This window comes from Pieris napi, chromosome 9 (genome assembly GCF_905475465.1).
Source record: "Pieris napi chromosome 9, ilPieNapi1.2, whole genome shotgun sequence".
Taxonomy (NCBI): domain Eukaryota; kingdom Metazoa; phylum Arthropoda; class Insecta; order Lepidoptera; family Pieridae; genus Pieris; species Pieris napi.
In genome coordinates, this window is record NC_062242.1 from 199,801 (window position 1) to 226,351 (window position 26,551).

Below are 26,551 nucleotides of genomic sequence, written 5' to 3' on the forward strand. Positions count from 1 at the left end.
TTTTTGATTCCATTGTTTTTTAGATACAAAATAACTCGGTATATAAGTCGGGTCAAGATAATATCTGTAAAATTGATTATTATTCAGCCATTATACCCAGATGCTAGCTGGTAAGCGTTGAATAATAAATTGAGTTAAAGTTACTATAATTACACAATACACAATAGTCATGCAACCAAATTTGATTTTGTACTCTGGAGATTAGAATTCCATTTAACTTTAATTTGATTCAACTCTTAGAATAGTTTAATTTCTATGATTTTCCGATAGTATATAATAAATCAGTTATCTGATATAGAAAACTGTTCCTTACTGTTTTATCATATACTTGGGCAGAAATAAACAAATGGCTTGAAATTGAGTTTGCGTATTATATTTCATGTTGCTTATTAAATAAATTTCCTTCACAAACTCAAGGGCAATTTATACATTTTACTTCCTAGTTTCATTGTAACAATATAATAACAACCAAATAATGTTAATTATGGACGGTATTCCGAAATAGATCACATTTCGATTAGAAAAGTTTTAAACATAATTTTGGAATATAAATAAAATGTATTATTATAAAATTAAAATAGAAATATAATTTCGGTACACATGCTCTTAATCTATTAACACCATTACACATAAGTTAAGCTTTGCGTTTATTTCACTTGTGTGAAATCTAGTAGCTTATTGTTTACTAGCATAAGATTCTTCAACGATGACCTTATTAGCTCTTCTGCGACCATGTGGAACCCTTCTGGCTCTCGACGGCGCAACATCACCTTCCTGGGTTACCTGTTGAAAATATTCTTATCACTATTCGTGTAGTACGAAATTGAGAGAATGATCCGAGAACTTTTACGAAACCTAGCTAAATCTCTATGAATTTCAAAACAATATTCTTTACCGGTAAATTGCATTAAATAAACCGAGCGCATGAGCAACTTTTAACAAGACTCATTTGAAGTAAGAAGGTAGGTTGGAAGTGTTAATCAAATTCACATTTTACTTCACAGCATATTATTTAAGATTAATATAATTTAATTGGAATGATTGTAAAAACACTTTGACAGTTGACAATGCAAAATGAGGATTGGGATTGTAAAGCATCCCTCCAAACGTTTTATTCAAGAAGTATAAATAAAGGTCTTTTTTCTCTTATTAACTTAAAATATTATTTATCTAATTAGGAATACCGTGCTCTTAACGAGCCTTAAGCAGTAGAACATTAGTGTCGGATCGTGGTTTTCCAGCTTCCTTCTACAAATGATTATCTTTTTGTATATAAATGTAAAAAGATGTGAATTTGTAAATTAATTATATTGAAATTTATAAGAATACATTATTAAGTGTTATTGCATCTATTATATTATAATTTAATTTTAATCTAGTAAAGGGGCTCGGAATGCTTAACTTATGTAACTTATATACAGTATATACAGTAGACACTCTTCGGAAAATCCTCTCTATAAACGAATGGAAACATTTCTTACCTGAACGCTTTTCCTTGCAACGTTATTTTCAAGAAATCTATTGACGGCTCCCAAGGTGCTTATTGGAATCTAAATCGTTATACAAAATTATTCACCAGTCAAAATATTTGTTTTCCTATAAACATTTTATAATCATAAGTATTTTAATCTAGTTTATATAATGGTTTATCTTTATATTTTGCATCGACAAGGTAATCAGGTCGAACCTTCGGTAACGAAAACTTTAGTAGGATATATGTTTGATATGTTATGATGAAGATATAGAATATAAATATTGTATCTCTAGACTTCGGAGAATTTAGATTAACATATTATTTAAGCAACAGTTTAAGAATGAAGAATTTACAATTATAATATACATTGGTAACACAAAACAATGTTAATTAAAACATACGTACCTCAAATCCTTGCGGTTACTAATCTATACTCGCCATATTTGATAATTACCCCTTTTAATGTTAATATTTTCAAGCAGTTTTGATCATTACCCAATCATTAAAGAATTAGTGTTACTATAAACAGGAAAATTAATATTTAATTAATAATGGTAATAAATTGGTGCAAATAAATAAGCCATATTAAACGATATAAACGATTGCAATTATTTGTTATTAAGCCCCGATGAAACACGAAATGTACAAATGGACTTACAGATAGTATGTCATCAATAAATTTAGATGCAGTTGGTGTCTGTACTGAGACGTGTGATGAAGATGATGATGATGAAGATGGATAATGTTTCAGCTCAGAGTCAGTTCCTGTAAAGTGTTCAAAGAAATTTAGAATAATGAGTTGTTCGCGAATCACCTTGGAAAGCCTTGTTAGGGAGAGAGAATAGAAAGGTATAATAAAATCAAGAGATAAAAACATGACCAGATTTACGAGGGTAACAAAAATGATGTAATTATGTTTAGTGGAGTACTACCCGCAGACTTATGTTGCTTTATGACTGTGAGGAAATGAATAATATTATTTTTGTAATAAAATAAACTATAGTACTTTTACTGGGGAAAAACAATGTGATAGCAATAGATTTTATACTGATATCAAATGTATTCGGGTGATTAAATGATTTTTATTCAAAACAATGTTTGCTTGTATTCATGTTTTATTCCACAGCTATAAACACCCTACATATAATATAATCTCATATCAATAGTATTATCGAAGTACTGTACCCTCAGCACAAATATTTAGATAGTTGCATCAAGTATTCGTAGAAATATATTAACCTATAAAATACCATATTATATAATATATTTAATAAGATTGTATACTTTACTAAACCAATACTATTCGAAAACAACTGTACAGTTTGATGTCATGTATAGTAACGGTTTCTACACCTAATACGACTTTTTTGTTATAACTATTATTTCAGTGCTGTTTTTGTTTGTGCTGAGGGTGCGGTTTGCTTTTAAAAAAAACCTGTTTCAACGGAAGCCGACTTTTGCACAGATATATTTGTATTAGACGCTGTATTTCCGAGGAAATTGCCTACAGCTTTCAGTGTGGATATGGGTATCTGAAAATTAAAATAAACAAATTAAATTTTATGAAAAAAATTCTTAATTACTGAACAAAGTGAATTATATCTTGCATTTCATTCTATTTTTCCAATTAATTTATACGTATCTGTGTTTCAGGTAAAACTTGTAATATGTTTTCTCGTCCTCTCCATGTTATTAAAACATTAGTAATAGATCTTTAAGAGCTTATGCATTTAATACAGGATAATAAACCAATTTAAGTAGGAATAACTTACATTGAAGATATCACTAAAGAATGTAGGATTCTTTTGAATAGATACATCTTTTCTATAAACTGTTCTGATTCCTCCTCCCACATGCGGATTAGCGTCTACTCCAGCAGCAGCTGCAGACTCTACACCAACGTCTACTCGTTTGTCAAAGGCCGGTTCCGATCGGTAAACTACTGTCTCGGCTGGCTGTAAGTTGCCTCCTCCTCCGATGTAGCCGCTGACAAACGCAGTTTTATGTACATGCGGGCGTTTGTGCTTGTAGTGAGTGTGGATTATGTGCTTTTCGACCACACGTGGTGGCGGAGGTGGGGATTCTACGATAACCTGTCAAAGTTACTTTATCAGATAGGTATATATTTATAGTACTTTTAAACATATAACATGTTAGAATTTTATGAAATTTTCAAATGTGTATTAAGGTTAACAAATATTTATCAAACGAAAAGTGATTTTTAGTAACAAATTGATTTCGTTATTACATTTATACATCACCACATCTTAAACATCACAAGAATCACTTTGTTAATCATCAGGTGCACGATCAAATAAATTAAAACGAACCTTATGTTGATTAACTAATTCTCCATCTAAACGAATATTAAATAGTCCTGTGATAAAATCATCAAATCGATAAAATGGAGTTTGGTGTCTGGGTGACCATACGTTACTCACTTCTTCGACAATAACTGGAGGTGGGGCTCTCTCTTTAATAACAGTTTTATGTATCTCAACCCGTGATTCGGGAAGAGGTTGCACTTCATTTACATTTGCGTTAACATTAAATCCGCCTTCAACACTGTGTGCTGGTATAACTGATACTTCTTTACCGCTGTAAGCGAATCCTGATGATCCTTTAACACCAGCGTGACCACCCTAGAAAATTAAAAATATTATAAAATTGTTTCGAAAAATATAGTTTAATACTGACCAATGTTGGAATAAATTATACTATTTATATATCAAATTTAATTTAATTACTCGAGATACTAAATGTTTATGCAAGATAATTTCGAGTTGAATTCGCGATACCCATACGATCTTTTATTCAAACATTGGCGATAAAGGAATTTGAAGTGCATCTTATTTATAGTAGAGCGGTGAGACTAATCCATTTATTAGCCAAAGCGTGATGTGAATACAACGTAAAAGTTTCGTTTCGCCCACAGTGTCGTTGTGGGTTTGAGATTTTGTTCCCTAAAATCCATTTTCAAAGTGCTAAGCTGCATTAATAGATAATACAGTTCATGCATGCATTTAAATTCCATGCTTGTATAAGTTACTGCTTTACCTTTGTTTCGGCTCTTTGGTATTTTCTTCTGTTAAATCGAAATTGAATTTAAATAAAATTAAATAATTATATATTATTTGTTTATTAAAATCTGTAATGAACATAAAAAACCAGCTACACTAAATTCTAAAGGGCTCGTATTCTAAACATAACTCAAATAAAATATCTATTTAGGTGACATTTAAATAAATCACGTGAGATTACGGCCTAGGAAACATTTAGCCAGAGCTATAACACGATCTTAATAATTTTTATCTTGCACTTGGCCTTGTTGTAATATTTCCTTTCGTTTTTGTTTCTCTTCCATCCTTTTTCTTATTATTTCCATTAGATTCCCCCCACCTACCAGTCCCGAGGAAGTGATACGGTTTCCGGCTTGAGCTGTGGCGAAGCCGGTTCCAGCTGAGTTTTCAGAGTCGAGCCCACCCGAAAGTCCTGCAGCGGCTTGAATATTGTTCCCTGCTGTCGCTCCAGCAAACAGTCCTCCTGTTAACGTGATGAATATAGTTAACTTGATTAGGCTTAATGCTGATGCCCATTGTATCTATATACTTGAACATTATATTTTATTTATTCATATGAGAAATATGCGAACAATAGATGTCTATTACTAGTCAGTATAAAAACAGTCGTGGGAAAACCTTTATATATAAAATAAATTAATAACAAACCTGTAGCGTGCCCGTACTTGTTTACTGAACCACCAAGTCCTGCTGAAGCCGATTGCCCTGTTGGAGTACCAGCTTCAGCGTACAGTCCTCCGAGAGTTCCATTGGCTGTGGAAGGTGTTGATCATGAAACTATTTTTTTTTCTTTTGATGGGAGATGTGATTACTAATATCTGCCCGAGTAAGATTTTACAAAAAATTTGTGAATAAGTATTTTTAAGAAAATAGAAAGTCAACCCAAACCACTGATGCTTTAAGAAATCAAGAGTTACTTACAATAAAATATAAGTACTTACACAATAATCCACCAACTCCGACTCCAGCGTGATAGCCGGCAAAGTTAACTCCTAACTTTCCATCTTGAAATGTAATGAATTGTGGCGCCTGTACAAAGTTATATATAGTTAATATTATACCTTCAATACTATAGTCATCAAACACTTATGAATTCCAGGAATTGTATTTCCAATATGTAAATTATATTAAATACTCTTTTTTCCTGAACAAATTTCATCGAAATATCTTTTGAATGTTGAAAGTTATTTAAAATATAATATAGTAAAAGCGCAGTGCATTTTTATTTTAGAATAGTTGGAAATAAAGTGTTACATACTCATTGATGAACAATATAAATAAAACATGTTCATTGTATTACAAATATTTCAGGACATACAAGCTACTACTACTACTTACTATTTTATTTAACTTATTGTTGTTATTTTTTTTAACTTTTCCAATATTAATCATTACTATTAATCTATTCAAGAGATACATATTAAGAACCTAAGACGTTAAGCACTCCCTTCAAAACGCGAACCAGTCAGTCAATACAATATATAATTAATAAAATATGAAATTAACGAATTAAGGAAACTATATTAACTTCAGAAACGTTATTTAATATCTATGGTCATGATTTTATACTCATTAATATTTCATTTTAAAAGTTTATTATTAATTCCGACTCAGCGTCCTTAAAACTTGAATCCAATTAGTACACTTAGCAAAGTACTTCAACAAAGTAAGAGGAAGATTTTAAAAACAAATTAATAACTTAAGGTTTATCAATAGTCTTTCAATTTTCTTTCATTTCAATATTTTGAGTTCAAGGTGGTTTGCGCTATTTTTTGCCTGATTAATTGATTACTACAAATTATCCTGTTTTAAATACCATATCGTGTAATACACAAAATTTGAGATATAGTCATTAATTTAAAGCGGCGAAAAGTAATGAACGTTTTGGCGATTGTATTAAATCACAGTTTTGCTTATTGATTACGTAGGCTTTCCATCCTAAGGAGAACACGTGCATTAACCAGCCATACACATAAGTTTATATAAACCATTCGCAAATATAGGTTAAGCCTCGCCACATTGCAAAATGAAAATCCGATAATTTCTATTTCTAAAGTCTAATCCAGAGATAAGAGCATTAATGTGAATTATAAGGCCCTAAATTTATTTCACAATGTAGAAGCAGGAATAGTACTTATTAATTCAGTTTCAGCTTTCATAATGAACGTGAATTTGCTTTGAGGCTTTATTTTGTTATTTCTGTAATTAAATACGTGCCAGTCGGCAGACTCGAATAGTTAGAAAATTCACTAGGCAATTACCAATATAAACCAAAGTTATAGTGAATTATTAAAGTCAGCGAACGAATCTCTTTGCACTTAATAAATACATTTAACAACCGAATTCAGGAACACCTCGGCATCCCTTTAATCCCATGAGATAATACGAAACGTAAAAGGAACATCACATTGCTTACGCTTTTCGTTAGAATAGATAACGCAAACATAATTATAGTACATGTTTGTTCATTTCCATGACCTAGTCATACACAATTACGCGCTGTAATAGGAACCGGTGTTGGTGCAAGAACAACAAAAAACAAAGTCTAATTGTATTTATGTTTTTGGTAATCAAGGAAATTACTTGCAAGCGGCTTTTCATCTTTTCTGTTGAATTAGCGTATTCTTATTAAATATTATAAATACAAATCGTTTTGATCTGCCCTGCGATTCTGTAACTCACTTTTCGAACTCACACAGCGGTTTTCGCATCGGCGGTCGCTCTCAAATCAATCGTGAAGCAGTCATTTTATGATTTGGCATTCTGATAAACAATAAACTACAAGCTCCCACCTTTTCAGACTGCCAAATCATAAAATGACTGCTTCACGATTGATTTGAGAGCGACCGCCGATGCGAAAACCGCTGTGTGAGTTCGAAAAGTGAGTTACAGAATCGCAGGGCTGCATTTAATATTTATTACGAAAAGTTGTTGCATTGGGTTTGTTGTTAACAGCCATTCTTATTGTTATTATAATGCCGACACGCGAAGGTAGCATTAAAAAGTATTTCGCCATTTCTCTTCGAGAGGCGGAGCACGGCGCAGTTAAGGTCTTTTGTTACAATACACTACAATAAACGATTCAGTAAATTTCCAACGAAAGTTAATTTCATTGATTATTAATTATTGTTTCGAACTTAAAAACCTTACGCTTTTGTTTTTATGCTTAATCGAAATTGTACTTAAAGAGTAATAAAGCTCCTGTTTGTAACATTATGTTAAACAAAAAACTTGGCGATTATAAAGAGTGGGGAGAGTTTATTGCCAATTCTTATCTTCCGTTCTACACCCTTGATTTGGGAACTGGCAGTAAATATAAAATTAGAAGCATGTATTTCTTTTTGACGTTCATAAGTGTACATTGAGATCTTAACCCACTAATTGCTTAGGTACAAATATGTTGTGATACAATCTTAATACGTACGGCAATGAATAAGCTGCAGTGCAAAGCAATAGTTATCCATTGTATACAATTAATTATAATTAAAGACAATTCATACTTAAACCTCATAAACTGCTGCACTGTGCACAGCATGTATTTAATTAACAAGTTATAAAGCCAAGATTGATGTCATTAATTAATATTATAAGGTGGTCAATAAATAAACAATTCCTGGAAACACATTACATACTTTCTACAATTTTAGTTTTTTTCTACTATTATTTATATATTGAAAAAAATATTTTTATTAACTTGACTCTTAACCTATTATAACAAATGTTGTATAGAGATACATCTACGGCAGTAACTTAGGTACAAAAGTCATAACTTGCGCTGCGAAAACTATTAGCGATACACAAAATACCCGTAATTTGCAGATCGATCACTCAAAAAATAAACAAAATTGCTGTGCCTTGTTAGTTATTTTCAATATATTCTCAAATAGGCAAGCGAAAAAAAGAGAATCTAACTAAGATCCTTTTAAAATATATTTTCTGGCCATTCTATGTACTTTTAAATATTACATTAAAACTTGTTTAAGTACAGGACAAGTCTCATTATATAGAGCTTTATGTAGAGCCTAATAAATGTCCGTTATCATAAGTCATTAGCTCTGAGAAATACATTGCTTGGACGTGTCGTCTGCAGAGGAAGATATTTCCCTTTCTATGAACTTTAGAATGTAAATATTTTTTTTTAATAACCACCTCTCTGTTCTAATTGGTAAAGCTATGCGTGCTTAGGTTCGACCCCAGGCAAATCTATATAACTGGGTCTGCTAATGAGTTACGTACGCTTGAAGAGAAATGTTTCGCTCCATGCATAGTAGTGGAGATGTGGAAACTTGGACACACGTTGATACGATTACGTATCTTTAAATGAAGGAAATAACAGAACAACGGGTTTTATTCAATTACTCTGCATATCTAAGTATACATCAATTATATTTACTACGAATTGTCTTAGTTTTATTCAAAGCAAAACTCAATCAAATACTCTTCAGTGGCGTAACGAAAACAAGAACATTTACAGTTTTATTATCAGTTAGAAGAACCCTTACCGTGTGAAATCGCTGAAAGTTAAAGTTAAAAATTTCATACAAAATTCTCTATAATTATAAAAACTAAAACTGGTTATTCTTAAGATAAGTCACATGTAATTTTCCGACTTTGACCTTGTTCTGTACTCACTACCGTGTATAATAATTCGATGTTTTTATAAAACCTTAGTAACTATGGCAAAACCCAAGTGCAGCCTTCGAAAATCAACTTTCTAGGTTTCCTGAGTCATGTTCCGTGGGGGAACTATTTTTTAGTTACAACAACATCATTAACAAAACAATTTTTATTTTTATTAAGTAGACAGACAAGCCGAATACTGCATCAATATTTACGTTTCGTAAAACTAAACTTTTTTTGGTAATTAAACAGCAAATAAACAGTTTATTTATCAACCAATTACCAGAATGTTCCGCTTAAAGCCTAGTATGGTTATTAATATAATTAGTATGATATTCATATGAGACAAGCGATCAATCACCAACGTCGATCTTTGATTCATTAGTACATTATGAGGATAGATAATAATGTGGTTATATTCAATTACATCAAATAACTGATTTTATTAAGATGTTTATGTTTAAAATAGTTGACGAGTTGGAATTCTTAACTAAACGCTAAGACTTAAGATATCCTAAGAACGCTCCTGAAAATTACAAAGCTGTGTTTTTTATGAAAAATGTAGTTAGTAGAACAGTTTGCAAGTGGAAATTCCGTCCGGCTTGCATCGTTACTGAACACAACGGAATATAATCAAACGAGCGTCGATTCGTTTATTTGCGTGGTCACAACAACATCTGGTTTTTATTTTTCAATTATCCAGTCACGTATGCCTGGATATAACTATGCGCTATACCGATTTGTTCAGCTTTAACTCGAAAAACTAAAAATAAAAATGTTCTGCAGAGTTGTGAGTTAGCGTACCTCCCGAAACCAGGTATGTTAAAATCTATAAAATTATGATAAATTTTGTGTATTACTTCCGATTCTTATTCGTTACACTAAACTAAATTGTCTAGTCTTAAATAACATACCGCACTGGCCAGAGATATTGCTGCAGCGAAGAAAGCTAAGGTCGTGGATGACTTCATGTTATCTGAAACAAAAGTTAAGTTTTACTTCTGTGCTGATAAACATATAAGGAAAATATCACCGAGCCGGCTTTTTCCTATTTTGCTATCGTAAAAGGATTTCAAAATAATGCTTTTGTCTCGTCGGATAACTGAGCTTAATCTAACAATCATATAACACTTATGAGCTTATTGTGTTGGGGTTGAGAAACTGAAAGCATTTTTTGACACAATATTTTACATATTATATATTTGTTTTTGTTAAGGTGCTTTAGGCAAAATGTCTTATTAAAAACAACATTTCATAGAATTAATCATTCTTCTCACAATCTTATTACGAAAAAATTACGCTGTTGGAAATAACACGTATGCTTTCATCAGAATTTTATAACCTTTTGTGATTCAACCATTTTGATTCGAAGTAGATTTTCGGTTAAAATATATTATTTCGTTGCATAATTCATTTATTTTAGCTAATAGCTGTCGATTAACATAAGATGAGACTACAGTAATTTGTATCACTGCTCAGCTGAGTCAACGAGCTGAATTCGATTATATCCTCCAACAATATTAGCGACCGGTCGATATCAAAGCAACCGAGTAATTGGATTATATACTACGGCGCAATCAAACTTGCGAGGCGTCGCAAAGCCAGGCCACCTTATACAGAGTGAACTACCTAACTTTAACAGCCAATTACAATATCTTAACTAAAGATTTTGCGTTGATGGAGGACGTTATGTACCAAATAATTCATCGATGAAAATCTGATTGCCAGTTACACTAACTCGATGTGTTAAATGTACGCGAAGAAATGTTAAATTAGATAAAAAAATCTGATTAATTATCAGCTCCTCGCATCGCAGGGATCTCTACCAAAATTAGCTAACCCACTTGCCTGAACATACATTTAAAGATATCCAATATAATTTCTAGAGCAGAACTGCTCCTCTATATGGCGATACCAATCCTCACGCGTTTGTCAGTTACTGAGTGCCGTCGTCTATAACGGAAAATTTCGGCTACATTAATGGCACAAAAATAAGGATAGTATATTTATTGACGCCTTGTTACATTATATTAAACGAGCTATGGCTCTCGAATTTAGCTATGATAAATTCACATAAAATGTTGTTTCTATCGTTGCATTCCTTGATGGCATTAGGTCCAAAGAATTCAAGATAATTTACTGCACCATACTATAGGTACTATTAAGTAAATTAGCCTCAACAAATAGACTACCATACAGACAACAACGTTCCAAAATGTTCACTGTTTGTTAAAAAATTAATGTTTGTATAATGTATTTTAATCAGTTTTTAAAGTCAGAGACGTCAGTTCCTGCTATATTATACCGAAGGTTGTGACTAGTTCACAACGCTGCGAGGATTGGCTCGTACAGAATATATTACACTACATTAGCAATTATGCCTCACGCGTCGTAGCTTTGATTCAGGTATGATCTGCCTGCCAATGTGCTAGAGGAATTGATAACGCTCAGTCGGAGGGATTGTGTGCAACTCGAGTAAGGAATGCTTAAATAGTTTTCGATATTCTCCCTGAGGTATCTTTCGGGACCGCCGATTCATACGTGAAATATTTACATGAATGTGTTTACGTATGTTTTAGAATATTACTTTCCTTTGAACCGTTTTTTTTAGAAGTTCTACAAAACTCATGCATAACGTTTTAGATGATCATTGTGTTTATTTGATGTACATTGAAAAAACAATAATAGATGTTTGTTTAATTTTATTTGCAATGTTAGTTTACGTTAAATTTGTTTGGACTACGATAAATGATATTTGACTTTATGCGTGTGTTCCATTGATCCTGTTTCTTTAGGCAAGTAATTAACCTTCAATGCGTGACATATGTCTATATGTTTTGATCTAAGCCGGTTTCGCATGGAGCTGTCCATGAGAATCGTCCACTTAATCACCTCTATCACAATTTTGGTTGAAAAACAAAGAGTTGTTAATGCTACTGCGTGTATGAAACATGAAACACATTCATATAGCTAAGGTCATTGGAATTACACCAGCGTGTAATACAGCATCCGCAACATAATATAGTGTTACTACAAGCTCCGTTATGTTGGCAATAGTGCACTTTCACTTTATTTTACGTCATTATTAGTGCAATAATGTTTTATAACTTCTATCTCAAACACAATATTCCTCATCTTTTAAAAGAAAGTGGATTTCATTATATAAAGTAAGAAAAATATTATAACGTTATAAGCAAATACATTTTATTTCAATTTCTTAATAACACTAGTGTATAATACGATGTTTAAAAATAATTATTATTAACTCAAATATGTATATGTTCAAACAGTCCTTACGTGATCATATTTTACCATTGTCATCTATTATGTTTAAATAATCAAAAACCAAGTTATTTACAATCAAATTCAATTTTTTTCCTAAACCGTTGGGAGCTGGTTTTAAATATTGAATATTCATAAGAATCAGTTATAAGGATCTTTATAATTTTATTCGTTATTTACAAAATTTTCCCTTAATATAGATATGATTTTTGGGACTATTTCTTTTATATACAGAATATGAAAAGATACTAACACCACTATAGATTGACTCTCCAGTCTTCGTTAATTAAATAGAGAAGAACTTGACCAACTGAAAATGCCTCGCGTAATCTTCGTATCGAATTTTCAGCTTCGCTCGATCCTAGCTCAGACTACCAATAAAGTTTGATTTAATTAGTATTACTCGAAACGTGAAGTTCCAGAATAAATAATTTTATCGAGATAACTCTTTCCGTAATATCATTAGTTATTCAAATAAAAAACTCCTGGCCTTGGATGTGTTCTTGCCATCGTCACAAACAATTAATTATCTGCAGCTATTCAATGTTTGCTTTTTATTGTAAAAAATATATTTTCATATCATTATTACCAACTATTATTTAGACTCGCTTACACACACGCTGACACAATAAAAATGATAAATATTTTATTTAGATTCAAAATCTCCACAAACAGAGAACCTATTCTTAAATGTCACAAAACATATGAACACGGCTTTACGACGTTTAAATACATCTCGTCTTGATATTAACATTGAACTCCTAGAGTAATTTATAGAGACTGGTTATGTAAATATTAATAATGAAATATATAATAATTTATTAAACGATAAGCATGTATTTGCTTTCATTTTACCCTATGTTTTATGTGTTTATACATAAAGAGCATCTGATTTTCCTACATGTAATGAGGTAAATACCACATAAAAACTTTCATCTGCGCATGCTTACTGAAAAAAAACTCGTTTTGGCTTTAAGAAATTAGGTTAGGACCGGGATTAACATATACTTAGGAAACGACTATACGTTTATACAGAAAAATGTGTTTTTAATTAAGGTAATACTTAGCTATCAAAGTAAAGGACAGTAATTAAAACGCAATTACTTATACCATAATCTATAGGAAAAAGAAAGCTTGAGTATATTTGTTGAGACATAGACGATCCATTGTTTCTCTTTTAACGTCAGGGGCATAAAAGGCAGGTCGATAGAGTAACGATAACTAACACTCGGTTTCTACGTTTACTTAGTTGTGTTACATCTATGTGCTACTAGATTTTGAAGTGAAACTTCTTTAGGAGCATGAGGGTAAAATTTTTACGGATGAAACGCAATAATAATATTATTAGCGTCACGAAGATGTGCAGCGTTCTTGTCGAAGAAAAGGGAGGGAGCGATTGAGACCGATTGATATTCTTAAAATTTAAATTTCGTAAAGAGAGACTTTATGAAATATTAGTATTTTATATTTTATGCAAAATAATTTATTGAAATCTTAAATGTCGAAATGCCACGTGTTTTTATCATCGAAGAAATAAATTAAATTTACAATTTGTATTAATTTTCGAGACTTTTGATATTTTAATGACAATTAGATTCAATAAATTCCTAAGATACCTTCCTTTTTCCCTCCCTCTAAGTCTCGAAAATCTAAAGTTTTTAGATTTGTATAAAAATGAACAAGAGTTGAAACTTAGTTTGCCAAAGAAGTTTCACTTCTGACATGTGTACTTTGTACGCACGCACTTTTTTTTTAATATTATTGTTAAGAAGCAACACTGCAAGCAAAAGGAATATCTCATATACGAAATTACTTTTTCACGAGATTTCCAATTAATTTTAACTTGACTGAAATCGGGTCCCGATTTAATAATAAAGCAAATGATAAAAGCATTCCAATTTAATTTGAAAATACCATGATTACGTTACAGTATCCAATAATCGTTTATTATCTGTTCATCTGTTGGCTATGGACGTTGATGACTTGAATTCGAAATTAATCTATTGTTTCTGGTTGGGCGTACAATAGAATGAGATAATAGACGGACAAGGGTATGCAATACCCGACGCGATGGAACTTTAACATTGACTTCGATCAATGAGGTAAATCATCATTGTCCTTAATTTCGAAACAATAACTGTTATCTTTGGTTAATATTGTTTTAGATTTTATAGATCTATGTCTAACAGGAAGATCTCTACAATCTCACTATTACCCTCTGTTTATATATATATATAATTGAATGTACTTTCGTGCAATATTATATTTAATTCAACAATTACCGGTTATAAGCAACATTAAAAAAAAACCTGTTAAACTAGAAAATAATATTAGCGTTTTAGTTTTTTATTAACCTGAACAAGGTTAAGTAACATCAAACATGAAAAATACTTTTCGGTAATTATTCCTTGATATTTAATTGAACTAAAAATATAGAAGAGACCTGTATGTATTAGCACAATTCCATTGATCGTCCTTTATTTATATAATATCAATGTATGCTTCATTGCAACCTTTTACGGAAGCCTAAACAAACAACATGAAGAACTGATAGATTTTGCTCACTGAAAATTAGTAATAAGTAGTATCGAAATCTAAAACACTAAAAATACTTACTTGTGTATCACAAGTGAATCAGCATTGACTTTGCGTAAACACTAGTTAAAATCTTATTACACCGAAATGTTAAATTAATGTTTAAGACAAAACACTACGTACCGGCGCGTGCGTCAAGGAAGGCTCTAATGTTGTTACTACAAGAACAGATTTTCCATTCACTTTGTGCTGGACCAATCAACCGATGAATATGTCCTTATTATAAGTTCATACACCTTTATATTAAAACCGGTGGCCTAATATTTAACGTATGTAGATAAGACAAATGGCATGTACCATAGTTTTTAAGGAATTCGTTAAGTTGTCATAGGGGAAGCGGATTCATCTCTGTGGATAATAGGTATTTGCATTTAAATCATGCATTATCCATGAATTCTTCGTATGCGATTATATCGCTCAATAATTGCTTTTTGAATTGTTATGGCTCATTCTAATAGATAGTGTAATATGTAGTGTAGTGGCTATTCTTATATTTTAAAATTTATAGTCAAAATCTTATGTTATAACGACATCGAAGGGATAACTTATAGTTGGTTGTAAAAACCGATAGTCGTAACAGCCGATGACGTTGTTATTAAGTACCTAATACAATAGAATTCAGCCGGGACCTTTGATTTTGGTCAATATAACCGGTATGTTGTTCTAAACGAAGTCGTCGTAAATATTTTTGACTGTAATAACAACAAAACTAATAAAAAAAATCGAAATTTAAAAATTGCTGATAAATATCAGTGTTTTGGACTAGTTCAATCAAGCAATCAAAAGTTAGATTTATACTCTGTTTGTATATGATTGCACAATTTGATTTCAGTCATTTTGTTTAAATAATAAGAATATTAAAAAGATGATGTCATGTTATAAAATAACAAAAATTCTCCCTTACCAAGTCGGGTAATAGTTAAAATTATTTATTTTTTACAATAAGTTAATAAAAAACTTAAGGATCTGACAGTGTGTTTGAGTCAATTAATTATAACTACGTAATTTTAATCGCAGCTTAATCGCACCAGAATTTCCTGTTTTTGTAATTATAATAATATGACGTATTCTCGTAAAGTGAAACCTTAGAAGTAAGTTTTAAACAAACGCCATTTTTAATTGAAGACATTATTTTACAGATTGATGTTTACCTATAAATATCTCAACTCTGTATATATTTAAATTATACGGAAGATAGAGAAAATGAAGGAATGAAAAATGTATGTTCTAGAATATGTTGAAGGTAAATTCTCTTATAAATATCCTATATATACTTTTTATTCGAGTTAAATAAAAATGTTGCTTAAAGTGTATTTTAGCATAGTTTACTATATGATCGCGAAAATACTAAAATTGATTTTAAAACAAACAATAGCTTACTTAAAAATGTAATAAAACAACTCAACGCAGCAACCAGCTAAAATGTTGAAAGAAATTCCGATTTTTCAGAAAGGTCCTTTCAAATTTTTCCGCTACCTTGAATCATTAATTCCGCTATTAGTAAAAATGTACCGTAAATTATCCGACCACAAACAGCATCATGCCTGATAATTATTGAAAAACTTTTCTTAACCCTCGTCACAGTCTTTTGGCATATTTTTATGTCCAATTTATAGATTTGACTCACAAAGGTTCGTTAAAGCCTAACATTAAAATAAATAAATAGAATAAATTATTTAAAGGGTCATTAAATGGAAAACAATAAACTGTATTGTGAACATGATTTAATATTGTTAATTGTACAATCATCGGCGATTATTTTACTCAATCAATTATATAAAAATGGTAAATGTAAAATTTCTTTTATTACTGGACAGTACTAAACAGCCCTTTTTGCAGAAATATAACTGTCAGTCATCTAAAGATATGAAGCTATGGTTCACAGATGCATTGCAAAGACTTTAATAAACTATTTTATAACTTTTAAAAATTCAACAATCTCAAATAAAATTATGTTCTATAGACATTACAATGGAAACGCTTTCTAACCAATATTATATTTAGCTCAAAATATCGTAGAAAAAATACGTTTACACATTATTCAAAAGTGTATTTGCATACAATAGTCATGGCAATTTGTTTTGATACTCCAGGGCATGAGTTCGGAATCAGAGTTGGAATGTAGAATAAATAAAAAGCATCGAAATATAAACATTTTCTTAGCTATTTCTTAGCATTTCTTAGCTAATAAAGAAGTAAATTTTATGAACAAAAAGTTTTAAATTAAAGTTATTTGATTGTTATTTTGTTTATTTAAAAAGGTCTGTATGTAATTAAAACAACAATATCGACAATCACAAGAAATGACTATAAATCCAAACTAAATAAAAATACATCATATCTAAGTTGAACTCGTTGTAACTCAATTTTCACATTAATACTATCATTCATTGTATATAAACATCTAATTTATAGTTAAAGCCTCTAGAACACTTTATTAAATATTTTTCGTTGCATATTTTTATTATTTACTAAATACTTTCAAATACTATTTATATAACGATTGCTACAATTAATATTGTCATTATATTATATACCTTCATAGTAATTCGTTTTTTAACGAATTAATATTTACAGTGATAACAATTATACTATAAAAGTAATTACGAATTCACACGTTAAATACAAAAACCTTGACGAAATATAATATTTATTTCTTTATAAAATTATTAATTTTTTATCTGAATCAGACACAAACAAAATCAAACTTTAAACCACTTGCAGTTGCAGTCATTTGTAGCTAGTTTTAATATAATTATAAGTTTCTTTGGCCTTGCTATTTATAACTTGGAATTTACATGAACTATAAAAGCTTCCTGGATCGCAGAATTAAACTGGTTAAAAAATATACATTTTGTAATTACCCAGGTTTTATATACCTATATTTCGCGATATTTAGTAATGCGACTCGGTCTGTTTACGTTACGTTTCCTTGCCTAGAGCTCTATGCGTTTTTTTTTACATGGAGTGTCATTTTACTGAAGGATATCTAGGCCTTCTATTTCGGATTCTCTATAGACAATGACGGAGTACTGCAGGCTAGTTTTATGCCTGTGAATATGTTTCATTAACGTCGGACAGTAGAACCAAGGCATACAACATTTTATTCTCCTAGTGACCTAGCTAGTGACTTCAATATTTATCAGGATCAGTATTTTTTGCGAGCAATATCGTCTCACACATCTTATAATATTAGTAATAAGTCCTCACTTACTAACCTTAAACACTTAAAACCTTAACAGTATAATACTTTAAAAATTGGTAGTGATACATTTTATTATACAAAATAAATACCCTTGGCTCATACAAACTAAGTCAGTATAATTGCACTGTATTTCATTCATTTCGATTCGATCAATTGCACTTAGATTCAGTACAATATTGTTTCTTCTCTTTTTGTCTAATTATTATTTTTACGCTCTCTTGAAAAGAGTTTAACGCCTGTGTACACCTTTTCAAAGTAAAACAATATCAGACTCAATATTTCCCATAAAAGCGAGTCGTTCATTCAAGCGTTGCCCAAATCCAATATTCGGACTAAGTGAATTTAATAAATCAAAGCATACCCAGCTACGCCTTGGTGCGATCAAAACTTTAATACTTATTATTATTTGTCTCACGTAATCACATGTATCGCATGTAATTAACAACGAAGACGGCGTATTAACAGAAAAAGCGGTGTATTTCCACACCACAAGCGTTATGCAAGTAAGATCTAGAATATCAGTTAATTACTTCCACATGCGTTCTTGGTATTTCATAGGGCTTGTACAATGTCAAATCCAGTTTTAAGAAAACTTAAAACATTTTACCAACTAGATTTCAAATTAAGAATGATTTACGTGACGCCTTTTTAAAAGGGCGGTAAAATTTGTTACTTTTATTGTTATTCTCTATTGCAGATGTGTATTTGGTCTCAATTAGCAGGATTAATTTTGGTAAATTGTTATGAGCACATGTAGTTTAGCATATAAAGTATAATTATTTTGTTTATAACTGTATATCAAAATTTATTGTTTAACTAGAAGTTTAAGAAAAATAGCTGATAGTTTTAATATTTTAATTAACATAGTTGCTTTTATTTTATTAAAAAGGTAAAATACATTGAATCTTTTTTAGTTAGAATAGCCTTAATATAATAAGTTCCAATATTATTTTTATACACCATTCACTTGAAATATGATAGAGAGTCAAAGGAATTATTCTAAAAGAGAATGAATGAAAAGAACGGGTCGTATGACGTACTTCATACACTCTACGGGCCTTTGTACGAGTACGTTTCCACAAATAAATGACACACACATATTTCAACAGTCGAGCAATTTAAATTTATAATGACGGAACATACGCAATATACTTTGTGTGCTAATTGCAATTGTGTTTACATCGCATTTCGAATAACTTTGTATTCGATGTTTGGGAAATCCAATATTTTTGTCAAAATCCCACGACAAAAGTCCTAAGTATGTAAAACCACGAAGTTAAACACAACCTGAAGGAAAATTACCCATCGTATCATAACAAGATTTAATTTTATAAAAGGAAAAAGCAGAAACATGCATCTGGTACTCAAAACCTGCTATAATCCTTTCAAATAAGTAGTCTAGTCGACAAGTTGAAAATGGAACAAAATAGAGATACTACTCTTAAAATTATGTGCGATAGCTCATTGGATCCGGAATGACGTCTAGAAAAATGTGCTAAAAGCGTGTATTAGCACATAAAAAATTGCAAAAGTTATAGACCATTAAAGATGAAAAAATAATGGCATTTAGTTTTTTGCCAATATTTAATAAACTATTAATATTTAAGAAATTTCAAATAAAGATTCTGAAAGAGGAGGAAATTTCTAATAAAAAACTCCTGACTCCCAGAACTCTATCTCCATTATTTATAATGTTAATTTAACGCTGAAAATAGGTCTGCGGTTGACATTTTTAGGATTCGCGCGTGGCGTCAAAAGCGACTACGGCACATTAATTAATTTATTTAAGGTATTGAATATTTTTTTTTAAATTTGAAAAAATTATGGTGTGTTTTGAACACTATAATTAATTTATTCCCGTTGAAAATTTTACTTAAAGTTAATTTTTCAACAAGTTAAATAATTGTTAACTAACGAAATTTTCTCGAACGACCGTCTTAATTGTAAGTGAAAAAAAATGTTTAAATAATGGTCGTAAAAATATTTCGCTTCGTAGAGCCTTTCTTACATACATACTTAACAAGATCGTGCCATAAAAGTTAAAAAAATATTTATACTTTGTTTATAACAATTTTTTTACTTAAACAAAAACTTAAAAATCCATGTAATGATGTTAAAAAAAAATTTTTTTTTCTAAATCATCATATAATCGTTTTTTTATTAATACAAGATATTTATTGATTTGCAAAAAAAAAAATTCCCGCCATTTGTTGATAAATTTGTTTTAAACAAATTGATTAAATCAATATTTTTTAAAAAAAATTTAACACAACTTTATTACATTAAAAATTTTATGATTTTTAAAAAAAAAATTTTCCTTAATAACAATTTTTAATTGTTTATAATCGTTTTTTTTAATTTTCTATTGTTTAAATAATTAGTTAAGAAATTTTTTTTTTCCTAAAAATCATAATTGACAGTCTTCTATAAAGTAACAGAAAAAATTTTTTTTTTAATCAACAATTCTATTGTTTATTAACTTACCAATTTGTTATAAACAAATATTCAACTTTTGTTTATTTTTTTTCTAAAACTTCTAAAATTAACAAAAACAACCATATATAACAAAGTATAGAAAAAAAAAATTTTAATTTTAAATAAAAGTAATATTCATGATAATCAAAAAATTTACAAAAAAAATTTTTTCTATACTTTGTTATATATGGTTGTTTTTGTTAATTTTAGAAGTTTAAGAAAAAAAATAAACAAAAGTTGAATATTTGTTTATAACAAATTGGTAAGTTAATAAACAATAGAATTGTTGATTAAAAAAAAAATTTTTTCTGTTACTTTATAGAAGACTGTCAATTATGATTTTTAGGAAAAAAAAAATTTCTTAACTAATTATTTAAACAATAGAAAATTAAAAAAAACGATTATAAACAATTAAAAATTGTTATTAAGGAAAATTTTTTTTTTAAAAATCATAAAATTTTTAATGTAATAAAGTTGTGTTAAATTTTTTTTAAAAAATATTGATTTAATCAATTTGTTTAAAAAAAATTTATCAACAAATGGCGGGAATTTTTTTTTTTGCAAATCAATAAATATCTTGTATTAATAAAAAAACGATTATATGATGATTTAGAAAAAAAAATTTTTTTTTAACATCATTACATGGATTTTTAAGTTTTTGTTTAAGTAAAAAAATTGTTATAAACAAAGTATAAATATTTTTTTAACTTTTATGGCACGATCTTGTTAAGTATGTATGTAAGAAAGGCTCTACGAAGCGAAATATTTTTACGACCATTATTTAAACATTTTTTTTCACTTACAATTAAGACGGTCGTTCGAGAAAATTTCGTTAGTTAACAATTATTTAACTTGTTGAAAAATTAACTTTAAGTAAAATTTTCAACGGGAATAAATTAATTATAGTGTTCAGAACACACCATAATTTTTTCAAATTTAAAAAAAAATATTCAATACCTTAAATAAATTAATTAATGTGCCGTAGTCGCTTTTGACGCCACGCGCGAATCCTAAAAATGTCAACCGCAGACCTATTTTCAGCGTTAAATTAACATTATAAATAATGGAGATAGAGTTCTGGGAGTCAGGAGTTTTTTATTAGAAATTTCCTCCTCTTTCAGAATCTTTATTTGAAATTTCTTAAATATTAATAGTTTATTAAATATTGGCAAAAAACTAAATGCCATTATTTTTTCATCTTTAATGGTCTATAACTTTTGCAATTTTTTATGTGCTAATACACGCTTTTAGCACATTTTTCTAGACGTCATTCCGGATCCAATGAGCTATCGCACATAATTTTAAGAGTAGTATCTCTATTTTGTTCCATTTTCAACTTGTCGACTAGACTAAAGGACAATCACGACATTTCTAATGAATTATTTTAATCGGATGACTTTTATAACAAAGTTACAGATTTATTTTGAAAAAATATTTTGTTTTAGTTGTTTTTAAGTTTTTTAAAATATGATGGATCCTTGATGTACAAATATTTGTGAAGTTTTCTTCTAGGTGATTACGTACGTATACTATATGAATAATGTATGATTTAAAAATACTGTATTTAACTTCTATTACACGGTTCATGTTTACGTTTTATCTTTAAAAATATTAAAGGAGACAAATAACAGTTCTGCAGATTACCGACCGTCGTTAAGTTTTCAAACACGTATACTTTAAATCTTCGTCTTCGTAGATAGCGATTCCGTTATCTTAAATTTTACAGCACATATTTTGCTTGAGATGAGTGCTGTAATTTGTTCGTGAATATTCTAAGCATCAGAATTGGTAACGCTGGTATGGGAATTCTCTTGAGATCTTGGATATTACATTATATACTAAAAGCGTCTAATGCACCTGCAATATTCTCTTTTCTATATATCATTGTAAAATAGACCATACTAGTTACAAAATGTCTTTATTTTGTCTTTGATATCGTGCTATAATGTTTTTTAAACTTTAGTTTTGATAACAAACTAAATAAAATAGTACCTACTGCTTTCTTAACATCTAATACGCACCTCATATTGTTGTGCACGGCTTAAAGGCGCCACTATTTTATTAAGAGACACGAACCTCAATTGAGAATCCAACCTAGATATTTGCTAGGCTAGAACATGATAAGCTAGAAAATTATATATAACTATGGCTAAGTACCTTTTATCCGTCTTGAATTCAAATACAAGCTGTGCGCGAATGTGTTAGGTAAGGGGTTTTTTTATAAACTTGCTCTTACTGTAAAGGTAAATATCGTACTTAAATGAAATTGATAATAGAAGAAACAATACAAATCTGCGGCCAAGAGCTATTTTCTCAAAAGTTGTTATAAGTTAATTGCACTTCAATACAATCTGGATTGTTTCTTCGGTTTCAGCACGAATGTGCAATTAAATCTCTAAATTTCACGTAGAAATTTAATTCTCGTGATACATCTATGAAATATGTTTGTTTCTTGATACCGACAAACGTATTTACGTACTGTTTGCAAACTGAAGAGATTAATTAGAGTGCCTGAGTTCGATGATTCTACCTCGAATAAATCTTTATTAAATACGAGTAATATTTTCGAAATCCGACGAAAAGAAAATTAGCAAGGGCTTCATTGGACTATTGTATAGATTTTTGAAATCTTAGATAACGTTTCCAATATGATAGGGTATGATAGGTACGCCTACGTGGATAGAGAAATGGATGAAAGTTTTATGACGATGAAGGATAATAACGAAGGTTGCTCGTAAATAATAAATAGCATAACTTGTAATGCATACTGTGAAGTGGATCATTAATTACGTTGATGGGCAATGGGGCTGCTAATGCTAGTCTTTGTTCAATAATAATAAGCGGAAAATGGACGCTGAATTAAAAATGATAACAAAACTTATATTTATAGCTTCAATGTTAGTCATTAAATGTAACAATATTTTTATAAAAAGAAGCTTAATTAATCCTTTTTTATATTGAAACGTGTATTTTTAATGTTCGCTGGATCTGCGCTGGGATCAATATTATAATAAATAGTGTTGCATATTTATCGGTAATGGTCTATTCACAAATGTTTTCAATAATCCTTAATTATTGTGTTTTATAACGACCTTAACGTTTTTCAAAATAAAAAAACCGTTAGTAGGAACAAGCTAGGTCGTAAAATTTCATCAAAAAAATGTTCTTACTTATGAAATAAATACATTTTCACAACATCTAGGTGGCAGCTGGAACTTAAATTCCCGTGAAATGGCATGGATTAATCTCCCAAACTCGCTTGTCTAAACTGCTCACTAAATCACAAAACTGTTTTGTAAGCCCCACGAAATGCGTTGACTTCGCTTTAAATAGAGCCAAGGGAAATTACCATTAATATGTTTTTAAAAAATATAATTTATAATACTTACTATTAATATTTCAGTTATTACGTCCACTTTACATTATGAATAAGCAATAAAGAAAACTCCCATTTTTCCAATTCCAAAACAAGTAAACAAATTTGACATCGGCTGATAAATTAAATATGTTTCTATCTGAAATATTATCATATTTAAACATATAATATTTTCACATTGTGGATGATGAAACATTATGACTCTTGAATTATAGCAGACAAACAGATTTTATAATAACAATCATAGTGAGAGTGGATTTTGAATTTCAAATTCTGTTTGGCCCAGGTAGGTATTTGCGGCTGCACACAGCCTACGAATCTAAATACTTAATTGGTAATAATATGAAATGGTTCAGGAATTTGGTCTTTGATGAAATATTTGAAAGCCAATTGATTAGCACGATTAACTATTAAGAATGTAACTTTTAATAAATGTATAGAATACAAGAAATAAGCATCTAATATAGCAACGTGAACAATGGTTTGTGTACTCCTCTCAAGATTATTACTCAAACGCTCGACGAACACACATTATAGATATTAAACGAACCACAAACTACTGTTTTGGAATTTGCGATTTATATCCTGAGAAGATGGAGTCCTCATAAAAGCGTATCTCGTGAACCTTGCATACTGAGAATACGTTTACCGAGTACTAAAGCTGAGTCAAGCTCCAAGAAAATCGTCTTATTTCCTTCTTGAAGGGGAAAATCGGTAAATAAGTTCCGTTTCGTTCCATATCAGGCCCTAGAACACGATGTGACTCCTGCTTTATTCAATTTCTAAGAAATTTAGTGCATGTCCAAAGCGACTATTTTAAATATCGTGTAGAGTTGTAAACTTTTATAATCTTGTATATCGTCTATATTGAGTGTAAAATTAATTTTAGGTGTCAGAGCAATTAACTTAGTTTTTAGAGAAATATTTATTCAATCTAAAAGCTGCTAAAATAAGGGAGTGATTTGTCATTTTAAATTACAATAATTCGAGCAAAATATCAGCTAAAACTTATAAGTAATCGTAAATTTTTAAAAAGCACCCTTGAGAGCCAAGTGTTTTTATAAATTCAAAGTATGTATGGTCTATTTAACAAAATAAATAGATGCTTAACTCGAAATTGAAGTGGGGTTTTAACGCCTAGAGAGATAAACTGTGCAAACTGTGTCTGCAGGTTAAATATTCACTCAAGTTTAATGACTTGTGGGAATTTTCAACTAGATTTTTCCGATATATACTAATGCAGAAAATGGCGTTTAATATTTCCGTTTGGAACATTCAATACCTTATGGAATTAGGTATCATCATATTAGTTTTATTGTACATACGAGTCATAAATAATAGTGAAGCGCTGGGATTAAAATTTAGATACCAAACATTAATCGAAAATAATATTGTTTATTAACTGTCCCCAAAGTGGCATTTTTTATTATAATCAATACTTATACCAATATGATATTATAGGTATAATTATTATCTTATGTATATGATATTCAAGGGCCACATTTTATAATCTCGAATCTTTTGTCGACATCACTACATAGTATAAAACAAAGTCGCTTTCTCTGTCCCTATGTCCCTTTGTATGCTTAAATCTTTGAAACTACACAACGGACTTTGATACGGTTTTTTTTAATAGATAGAGTGATTCAAGAGGAAGGTTTATATGTATAATAACATCCATTAAATAGTGGAGAAGTACTGTTATTTTTGAGGTTTCTAATGTGATGTCGTAAATAATTACATTTTTTCCGCTTACATTGCAAACGCAGGCTGAACCCTACGAGTTTTATCAAAATAATGTACTAAGTATTGTACACATTGAAAAGGTCTACAGAAAAGTCTATGATTGTATATGTCTATCTCTTATGGATAACCCACAATAACTTTTTTTTGTCATTTACTTTTAACGACAAATAGTGGCTAATTTTCGAAGCGATTTTAACCAATACAGCATTAATCCTTAACCAATTAAATACCTTGAATACATTGTTCATTTAATATAGATCTATATGGCCCTTTACAGCATATGATTTAAATGAATATTTCGAAGATATTACAAATTTAAAAATTGCGGGACGCAGCGCGTCGGAGGCCGCGGTTCTCCCTATACTTTATAGCACTTTGAATTTAGTATCAGCATTGCATCCGTGCGAAGCCGGAGCGGGTCGCTAGTATTACTATAATAACCAACCCGTAATCTAACTTGTTTCTGTAAACAAGCTTTCTTTATTTTATTACAATTGTATAATTAATAAAATTAGAACTATAAGCTCCCTTCAGGGCTCACACAACTTACTATTCTCTGGGAAAAGTGTGCTTCGGTACGTATGTAAGCCACTGTAGTCTAACCGAATTAAACTCAGGTGCAGCCATTGCAACGTGTTTGAATTAGTTTAGACCTCAACTAATATAGTTACTTAGCACTAAGTAGCGACGTATATCTT

The 26,551-nt window shown here is 30.1% G+C and overlaps 1 protein-coding gene across 5 annotated transcripts in view; it reads right to left on the minus strand.

Moving 5' to 3' along the window:
• Nucleotides 1-573: 573 nt before the first annotated feature.
• Nucleotides 574-26,551, minus strand: part of LOC125052467 — a 54,702-nt gene continuing 28,724 nt past the window's right edge. Inside the window, exons 1-11 of one of the 5 annotated variants that reach the window (XM_047653334.1) lie at nt 15,175-15,284; nt 10,089-10,150; nt 5,496-5,583; nt 5,203-5,307; nt 4,878-5,017; nt 3,916-4,116; nt 3,247-3,567; nt 2,910-3,006; nt 2,133-2,239; nt 1,482-1,550; nt 574-783 (exon numbers count right to left, since the gene is read on the minus strand). In XM_047653334.1, the coding sequence (XP_047509290.1) occupies nt 676-783; nt 1,482-1,550; nt 2,133-2,239; nt 2,910-3,006; nt 3,247-3,567; nt 3,916-4,116; nt 4,878-5,017; nt 5,203-5,307; nt 5,496-5,583; nt 10,089-10,145 (1,293 nt within the window). In that variant the 5' untranslated portion in view covers nt 10,146-10,150; nt 15,175-15,284 and the 3' untranslated portion in view covers nt 574-675. Of the gene's footprint in view, nt 784-1,481; nt 1,551-1,679; nt 1,994-2,132; nt 2,240-2,909; nt 3,007-3,246; nt 3,568-3,915; nt 4,117-4,877; nt 5,018-5,202; nt 5,308-5,495; nt 5,584-10,088; nt 10,151-10,516; nt 10,536-15,072; nt 15,285-26,551 lie in introns of those variants that run through there. The other 4 variants (XM_047653333.1, XM_047653335.1, XM_047653338.1 and 1 more) reach the window with 4 other exon arrangements.